The 10,000-nt window shown below is 42.4% G+C and overlaps 1 protein-coding gene across 1 annotated transcript in view; it reads right to left on the bottom strand.

Moving 5' to 3' along the window:
* LOC133996800 (collagen alpha-1(XIV) chain-like) overlaps nucleotides 1-10,000 on the bottom strand; it is a 204,443-nt gene that overhangs the window by 192,150 nt on the left and 2,293 nt on the right. The window contains 1 exon segment of the mRNA XM_062436384.1: nucleotides 1,113-1,229. Within this exon segment, the coding sequence (XP_062292368.1) occupies nucleotides 1,113-1,229 (117 nt within the window).

Here is a 10,000-nt window from a genome sequence, read left to right as displayed (position 1 = left end):
ACCAGCAAAAGACAATCACCATCCAGCAGTTTGTAGATGGACAGTAACTAAAATTAAGCTTCACGCTCTCAGCTCATTTTTTACAACCAATCCCTTTGTGACGGCTGTTGTACAACTCTCTTCTTTAACGACCTCCACATAACATACTGCTGGAGAGCCCTTAAGCAAAGCAAGGCAATAGTCAACCTATCCATCACAAGGGGGCTTACAGTGCTCAGCTTTCCAGGTGTGAATGTGGGTTAAACTGTGTGAACACCAGGCAGGACTGTACAGGAGGAGCAAGGGTGAATTCCTTGTCAGATTTCTCCTCGGTGGATGAATCAAGTTCAAACTAGAAGCTCCAAACCGACACTGAGCGATTCTCTAAGAGGCAAAGTTGAAGCCTCGAATCGATCAGTTTGGTTTGTTGCTTCAGGTTTGTTGATTCTGGGACTTAAAAATCTTCTGTAGTCTGTTTATTATGAAGGATTTATTGGTGAAGATGGGATCTGTTTAACTCACATAACTCATAACATTTGAAACCAGGGTCTGAATTTGGTAAATAAACTGTACTTATATTGTGCTTTTTTAGTCTTCAGCACATCTCAAAGAGCTTTTTACACCACATGTCACTTTCACTCACACACACACATTAATAGACCGCTAACACAGCCATCGAGAGACATGTGGACTACAGTTTTCTCTATAAGATTTCAGAATATAGTCAAAAATATCTTTTTTAGAGGCCAAGTTGATGCCTTCAGATGTGTTGTTTTGTCTAAATCAACAGAAGATGTTCAGTTTTCTTTCTATGTATGAAACACTCAAATCTTCCCGTTTGAGAAGCTGCAACCAGCAAACGCAGTAAAACAATTATTCGATAATCAAAATAGTTGCAGATTAATTGCTATTCTTAATGTATCCTTGTGCTGGGAGAGATCTGTTCACCAAATTACAAGCAAATTTTTTTACAAACTCTCTAAAAACAAACATAACGTTGCTCCATATTCACGGTAAAAGTATCAGTAACAAATATACAGTGTGAGAAGAACCGACTGTGATCAAAGTCCAGCAAAGCAGCAAAACATGGTCACTTTTCTTTATGAAATATAATCTTCAGTGTCAGATCTTACCTGGTTCTGTGATGTAAACGACTTTGTAGCTTTCAAACTCTCCTTTTGGCTCTTTCCACGATACGTGAAGCTGCGTTGGACTCAGCACTTTGGCACGAAATCTTCTCGGCGATGAAACTAGACAATGACACAACAGAAATAAAACCAGCTTTACAAAATAACTGCCAGTTTGAAATGAAGTGTATAATTTATATGAATGAATGATGAATGAACATCCCTGCCATGCAAAGTCCAAACCTCCAATATTTTATCTTAATAGTATAAAAACCCAACGTCATAACTGATGCATATTAGTGGATAACGTCCATAACAATGGAAGGAGTTCAGCTTCCGTCAGTCAGATGAGCTTTAAGGCAAACTGCACATTTTGAAGTCAGCAGTCAGGAACCCAAATGATCATGAAGTCTGTTTATCTGTCTGTAATGATTCCTCCTGTTCATACTGACCATTAGAAGATCCTTTCATAATGTTTACAATGGAAGTGATGGAGGACTAAATCCACAGTCCTCCTTCTGTGTAAACATGTATTTAACCCTCCTGTTGTCCTCGAGTCAGGAAGAAGGAAAGGAGGGAGGAAGGAAGGGAGGAAAGGAGGGAGGGAGGAAGGAAAGAAGGAAAGGAGGGAGGAAGGAAGGGAGGAAGGAAAGGAAGGAAGGAAGGACGGAGGAAAGAAGGAAGGAAGGAAGGTAGGAGGGAGGGAGGAAGGAAGGAAAGGAAGGAAGGAAGGACGGAGGAAAGAAGGAAGGAGGGAGGGAGGGAGGAAGGACAGAAGGAAGGAAGAAAGGGGGATGGAGGAAGGAAAGAAGGAAGGGAGGAAACAGAGAGGAAGGAAAGAAAGAGAGAAGGAGGGAGGGAGGGAGGAAGGAAAAGAGTAAGGAAGGAAGGAAAGAAGGAAGGGAGGGAGGAAGGAAGGAAGGAGGGAAAGAAAGAAAAAAGGAGGAAGGAAGGAAGGAAGTAGGATGGAGGAAGAAAAGAAGGAAGGGAGGAAAGAGAGATGAAGGAAGGGACGAAAGAGAGAGGAAGGAAAGAAAGAGAAAAGAAGGAAGGGAGGAAGGAAGGAAGAGTGAAAACAGACGGGATCAATTTGACCCGGGAGGACGACATGAAGGTTCAAACTAATTTCCAGCAGATATGAGTCCTTTGCTCTACATGGATCAATAACACAAAAACAGTGTTGCTATTAACAGATGTGCTGAAAATAACATAGTGTCTGTTTATCCGTAACTAGTCACAGAAACAGCATCACTGTTGAGGTTTCACACTTTATTGCTCTCCCTCTGTTTCATTTATGTGCAGCTGCTTAAAAAAACCCAACGACTGTGACTTAAGTAGAGACTGAACTCCCTCCAGAGTTACGGCAGCGACGGTCGCTCCATCTGTGTTGTTAACGGAAAAATAAATGTAAAAAACAAGAAGGAAAAAAAGACAAAAAAACAACAACAACTGTATCTCATCCAAGTGGGAGGATACACACATCAGAGAGATTAGCTCACACACACACAGATGTCACATTAAAAAGCAAAGTCCCATTGTCCTCCTCTTCCTCCTCTTCCTCGCGTATTGACGAGCCTTCACTGTGCTCGCCTGCATCAAAGCGACGCCCCTGCTTCTCAGCCTGATTAGCTGTTAGGACCTGACAGCCGCCCGCCCGCCTGCCCCCCCCCTCCTTCCCCCCTGCCCTCCCCTCTCTGATTTCCCCCTCTCCATCCTACCCTTATAATCATTTTTCTCCAGCTTCTGTTTCTGTCCCTCTTTAAAACCTCGCTGTCCTTTTTCTTTCTGCATCTCGTCGTCTGAATGAAAGAATGAAAAATGAGGAAGATGAAGAAAGAAAGAAAGAAAGAAAGAAAAAGGAGGAAGGAGGAAAGAAAGAGAAAGAATGAAAGAAAAAAGGGGGAAGATGAAAAAAAAGAAAGAAAGAAAGAAACAAAGAAACAAAGAAAAAGGAGGAAGGGGGAAAGAAAAAGAATGAAAGAAAAAGGGGGAAGATGAAGAAAGAAAGAAAAAGGAGGAAAGAAAGAAAGAAAGAAAGAGAGGAGGAAGAGGAGGAATATGAAGGAAGATGAAGAAAGAAAGAAAAAGAAAAGAGGAGGAAAGAAAGAAAGAAAAGGAGGAAGTAGGAAAGAAAGAAAAAGGTGGATAAAGATGAAGAAAGAAAGCAACCCTTCCCTTATAATCCTTCCCTTCCAGCTTGTTTCTGTCCCTCTTTAAACCTTGTATCCTTTCTTTTCTGCATCTCTGCGCTTTGAAATTTGAAATCGTCGTCAAGCAGCGAGAGGAGGATGAGAATAAAGGAGGGAATGTGACGGACTTTTTAACTGAAAAAAAAAAAAAGAATAAAGGGAACCAAAAGAGAAAGGTGCTGGAATAGCATCTGTGTACTATTCCTGTTTAATGTAAACAACAACAACAACCTGATCTGCTAAATACCAGCTTTACCATGGCTTCATCCTCCAGGGTCAGATTCACCCCGTCTGTTCTCACTGTTCTTTCTTTCCTTCTTTCCTTCTTCCCTCCCTCCCTCCCTCTTCCCTTCCTTCCTTCCTTTGTTCGTTCCTTCTTTCCTTCCTTCCTTCTCTCTTTCCTTCCTCCCCCTACCTTCCTCCCTTCCACCATTCCTTCCTTCTTTCCTTCCTCCCTCCTTTCCTTCCATCCTTTCTTACTTCCTCCCTCCCTCCCTCCCTCCCTTCCTTCTTTCCTTCCTTCCTTCCGTCTGTCCTTCCTCCCTCCCTCCTTCTCATTTTCCTCTTTACTCCCTTCCTTCTTTCCTTCCCTCCTCCCTCCCTCCTTCTCTCTTTCTTTCCTCCCCCTCCCTTCCTCCCGTCCCATCCTTCCTTCTTCCTCCCTCCCTACCTCCTGTCCTTCCTCCCTTCCTTCTTCCTCCCTTCCTTCCTCCCTTCCTTCTTCCTCCCTCCCTCCCTTCCTTCCTCCCTTCCCTCGAGGACAACAGGATGGTTATGAGCCAACACTACTGTGCTAGTTCTCCTTATTGTTGTGTTTTGTTTTATTTTAACATGAAGTCAAAGCTTAAAACACAAACACTGGATTAAAGCCATCGTAAAGCTTCCTGCGATGCCAACAACCACATTTCCAGGGTCAACAACCACATCACCCCCCGTCATTTCCACACCGACAAAGAGCCAAATCCCAGATAATACATATGGATATATAGTTGCAACACATTCCCCGATCTAATTTGGTTAACTATGCAAAAGAAAAAAGAAAAAAAAAGTGAAGAAAAAGCCAGCGGGCGGAAAATATAATATGAAACCCACAAACTGCTTCCTATGTTTGTGTCCTCATTATGAGGTAAGCCATCTGCTGCTGCCGGCTTCTTTAAATACCTACACTTTGATTGACGCCCAGCAGAGCTCTGACGCTCGGAAGCGCAATAAACAAGAGACGCTTAAAGGGACGGTTCACCCAAAACACAACAAAACAAAAACATTGACTTTAGAAAAATACTCCTTTTTTTTTAATATATATATATATAGAAGGATTTTTTTATTTTAGCTTTCTTTCTTTGTCTTCTTCAGGATCAGGCTCTTTTTTTCTCTTTCTCTTTCATTCTTTCTTTCCTCCTCCTACTTGTTCTTTCTTTCTTTCTCCTCTTCCTGCTCTCTCTCTTTTTTTCCTTCTTGTTCTTCCTTTCTGTTCTCCCTCCTTTATCTTTCTTTTATTCTCATTATTTCTTCCTTTCCTTCTCCTCTTTCTCTAATCCCTCCTTTATCTTTCTTTCTTTGTTTTTTCCTTCTTTCTCCTCCTATTTCTTGTGCTTCCTTTTTCTTCTTCCTCCTTTATCTTTCTTTTATTCTCCTCTTCCTCCTTTCTTTCTCGTCTTCCTCTTATCTTTCTTTCCTTCTCTTCTCCCTCCTTTATCTTTCTTCCCTTCTCCTCTTTGTTTCTCTCCTTTCTTTCCTTCTCATCTTCCTCCTTTCTTTGTCTTCTCCCTCTTCTTTCTTTCTTTCTTACTAGGAGGATAAAATATGTAATATGTATCATTCTTTTGTGGTTACACCATTTGACATTTTCAGGAGCATTCAGTCTTACTTTTGGTAAAAAAAATGGTGCAAATATCATTTCAAATGATATAAAACCAACAAAAATACTAAATGTACATTTTAACAAACCTGATGCTTCTTTTAAAACTATTTTTTTTTTAAATATTTTTGAATTGCTCATCTTGCCAACCCTTATTAGTCACTGACCCAGATGTGTTGTCTCTGAAAATGACACTAACAAAATGTTTTTAAAGCCAAATTAAACAGTTTAGTTTGGCAGTGGAAGAGAAAGCAGCTCTTCTCTTTCACTTTTTAAAGCCGTCTAAAGCATCTTTTTCCTTTTTACACAATACAAGATTTAGTCAAGCCGATAAAACCTATCAACAAACACCTCTGCAGCGTTTCGGGTGAACCGCCTCTTCGTGCATTTCATCATCTGCAGTAAAAACTTACTCATGTAGGTATACAAAGAAACTTCAGTTCAGCACAGGAAGGATTCATCCTGATTTTAATATAAGAGGAAATGTGAAGCCGGCGCATTCAACAGCAGGCAAATATATTTATATACAAACACACATAAGGAATACTGTAGCAATTATCTCACCAACCTGGGGATGAGAGTGAGGGGGTTGCATGGGATTTCAGGCTCAGGGTTTAGCTCTGTGTCTCGGAAACAAAAGGACAAGCTCTCGTCTGGAGAGCGCTGCGCAAATCCCAAATGATTCAAGAAGCAGAAATCGCACCTTTCTGCTCGTATTGTAGTTGAAATATTTGGATTGTCAGTGATTGTGTGTGTGTGCATCGTGCATGTTCAACGTGTGTGCATGAAATATGTATGTTTGCACGCCACTGGAATCAAGTGTTTTCACGTTATGCACATAAAAAAATCTCTGTGTGCTTTATTCTATGTAGCTTTGCTGGTTGTTTTTTGTTTTTTTCCCCCTCTCTCACGCCTCTAAAGAAAACCTGCCATTTCCTTTGCAGCACCTCACAACACACAGGAAAGGAAAGGAAGGAAGGGAGGGAGGGAGGAAGGATTGAAGGGAGGAAGAAGGAAGGAAAGGAGGAAGAAAGAAGGAAGGAAAGGAGGGAAGGAAGGAAGGAAAGGAAGGAAGAAAGGTATTTGGATTATATGTGTGCATCGTGCATGTTCAACGTGTGTGCTTTATTCTATGTAGCTTTGCTGGTTGTTTTTTTTCCCCCCTCTCTCACGCCTCTAAAGAAAACCTGCCGTTTCCTTTGCAGCACCTCACAACACACACACATATACACACACACGCACACACACAGAGATATATAAACACACACACACCCCATGGATCTTGTCTGTGTGGTTGTATCCTCATGCAGAGACAAGTATTGGATGCCGAGCGAAGACAAAAAAAAGGCCTCGCCTGTAAGAGATGGAAACTTAATTCTCATCTATTTTTCATGGCAGAATGTTGTGCAAACAGCCGAGCCGACCGCCGCCGCCGCCGAGGCTTGGGAGGTGTCCGTCACGCCCACATGGGGAGTCGTGCAGAAAAGAAAAGTCAAGACTCGTGAGTGCGTTATAAATTCTCATTGAGAGTTGAGCGGGGGTGAATCAGGGCGGGTATTATTAGGTGAAGGAGAAGCTGCTGAACTGAACTAAGAAACTTTTAGATCTATAAAAAGGAGGAAGATTTGAAAAGCAGCTACAAAAGGAGGAAGGAAGGAAGGGAAGAAGGAAAGAATGAAGGAAAGGATTAAGGAAGAAGGAAGGAAAGGAGGAAGGAAGGACGGAAAGGAGGGAGGAAGGATGGAAGGGAGTGAGGAAGAAGGAAGGAAAGGAGAGAGGAAGGAAGAAAGGTAGGAAGGAAGGAAGGTAGGAAGAAGTAAGGATGGAGGAAGAAGGAAGGATGGAAGGGAGGAAGAAGGAAGGAAGGAGGGAAGGGAGGAAGGAAGGAAGGAAAGGAAAGAAGGAAGGGAGGAAGGACGGAGGAAAGGAGGAAGGTAGGAGGGAAGAAAGAAAGAGAGGAGGGAGGAAAAAAGAGAAGGAGGGAGGGAGGGAGGAAAGAAGGAAGGAAGGAAGGAAGGAAGGAAGGAAGGAAGGAAGGAAGGAAAGTAGGAGGGGAGGGAGGGAGGGAGAAAGGAAAAGAGGAAGGGGGGAAGGAAGGAAAGAAGGACAGAGGAAAGAATGAAGGAAGGAAGGAAGGAAAAAAGAAGGAACAGTCAATACAAATGGGGTCAATTTGACCCGGGAGGACGACACGAAGGTTAATCTCCAACAACATCTGGTTTATATTTGGTTGAATATTTGAACACTAAAAAGACAAAGACGTGACCCAGAAAGGTTCCACCTGAACAACACAGGTGGAACGTCTGTCTACATTCCCTCTCTCTTCTCTCCTCTTCTGTTTCGCCTGCAGGCACAAAAACCTGCAGACACTTCTTTCCTTTATTATCTGCAAGGGAAAGAAAAAACCTGAGAAAGAGTTTAACTCCGCCTCTAAACTCCTTCTTTAACCTTTCACCTTTTATGATAGGTGTTAGGTTTGAGTGTTATTTTACTTAATACCAGCCCTGACTCACTTTCTTTCTTTCTTTGGAAACAAGCATGTATCTTCCTCCCTTCCTTCCTTCCCTCCTTCCTCCCCTTCTTCCTCCCTCCATCCATCCCTCCCTCCTCCCTTCCTTCCTTCCTTCCTCCCCTCCTTTTTCCTCCCTTCCTTCCTTCCATCCTTCCTCCCTCCTTTCCTTCCTTCCTTCCTTCCTCACTCCTTTCCTTCCCTCCTTCCACCATCCCTCCCTTCCTTCTTCCTCCCTTTCCTTCCTCGCCTTCCTTTCTCCTTTCCTTCCTTCCCCCCTTCCTTCCTTCCTCCTTTCCCTCCTTCCTTCCTTCTTCCTCCTTCCTTCCTCCCTCCTTTCCATCCTTCCTCTTTTCCTTCCTTCCATCCTTCCTCCCTCCCTCCTTTCCTTCCTTCTCCCTTCCTTCCTTCACCCTTCCTTCCTTCCGTCCTTGAGCTCAGCCTGTAAACTCATTGTTTAACCTTTCACCTTTTTATAATAGGTGTTAGGTTTGAGTGTTATTTTAGAAACGTAACTAAGTGATAACTAAATACCAGCCCTGACTCACTCTCTTTCTCTTTCTTTGGAAACGAGCATGGATCAGCATGAAGTCTATTTATCTATCATTTTGTTTTTCTCTGTTTATGTGACTCCTCTGGTTAAAAAAAAAAAAAAAGGGCTGAAGCAACACAATGGAAGCTCTCCAAAAAACTGGCCCGTAACTCCTCAGCTCTTCCTGGGTCAGTGCTTCAGCCAAGGCTCGTTCACTATGGTCTCTTCACTGAGGAATGCTGCGGTTTTCCTTCTTTATACACAACAACAATACTTTGGTCAAGCCGAGCGTCCTCGCTGTGACTCTGAGTTATTCTGTCGTTTTGTCTGAACTGATTTCTCCCAAACTTTCCCCTGGTGGACGGAGCGAGAGAGCGAGAGAATGTTTGTGTACCGACACGGCTGTTTGCACTGAAGCCTGAAGGAGACAAAGGAGCCCACTTTAACCTTTGGGTCGTCCTCCCCTTCTTTCCTCCCTCCTTCTCTCTTTCTTTCCTTCCTCTCTCTTTCCTCCCTTCCTTCCTTTCCTTACTCCCTTCCTTCCTTCCCCCTTCCTCTTTTCCTTTCTCCCTCCCTCCTACCTTCCTTCCTTCTTTCCTCCCTCCTTCCTTTCCTCCCTTCCTTCTTCCATCCTTCCTCCCTTCCATTCTTCCTTCCTCCCTCCCTTCTTTCCTTCCTTCCTTCCTTCCTTCCAATATTTCACTAACCTTAACCAAAGTCCTCGGACTTCAGAGCGATATATAAACATAACGGTTGATTGGACAGCAGCGATTATGCCTCGCTCTATTTAAAAAGTTACTCTGTAGAGTTTGACTTCATGTAGTACTACAAAGCACATTTCACTAGTGGATTCCCATTTCATGTGTCTCATGTAGAGCCTGACTGATATATTGGTCAGCCGATATTATTGACCTATCACAGATATATCGGTATATGCGAATATGTTATGATATATGTATTTTTATTTAAGTTATATAGGCAGCATTTTATGTCTATTCTACCCTTTTTTTAATTCAAGTTGTTTTTAATTCATAGCTAATTATAATGACTATATTCCCAATGTAGTTTATTACTTCAATGCACTGATGTAATTTCATACAATAAAGTATATTCTTAAACTGTAAAATATCAACATCCATTACGGTGTTTGAGGGATCAATGCAAAAATGTGTGTTCATGTATATATATTCTATACTAGGTCAATATGATTCAACATTATTCCACCATCATCTGCAGGTGGCAGCAATGTGATTTAAAATACTGCAAATGTTTTACGAGCACCAGAACTACACATAACCGCCCTATCTAAAATATTACGTAATGAGGCAACAGCATGTGTGTATATATAGAGAAATACAGTGAAGGGTTGCAGGTAGCAGCAGCAGTTGTGTCCTGCTGCCAGCCAATCAACACCGACTGACTGAAAGCACCTCAGGTATCCAGATTATTTTTTTATATCTTGAAACAATGATTATTATAGCATGACACTGTATCAGCACAGCACCAGACTCTGTGGTTTTAGCAGCATGTCAACCGGCTTTGCTTTTCCCCCCGCAGTGCTGAGCAGGTTTCGTCCTGTTATTTTTTTTTTCCGGATCAACAAACTGCCAACAAACTTTAAAAAGTTGGCTGATGTTAAATGTGTTTAAGGTGAAGTATAAGAACTTAAATGTGCTCATAGCAACAGACATTCACACACCAGATGTTACTCTCAACCTGATATACAAGATTTAACCTTTGTGTCGTCCTCCCGGGTCAAATTGACCCCGTCTGTTTTGACTGTTCCTTCTTTCCTCCCTTCCTTCT

Source organism: Scomber scombrus, chromosome 16 (assembly GCF_963691925.1).
Source record: "Scomber scombrus chromosome 16, fScoSco1.1, whole genome shotgun sequence".
NCBI lineage: Eukaryota > Metazoa > Chordata > Actinopteri > Scombriformes > Scombridae > Scomber > Scomber scombrus.
Note: the sequence above shows the minus strand (reverse complement) of the source record. Positions and strands in the feature narration are given on the sequence as shown.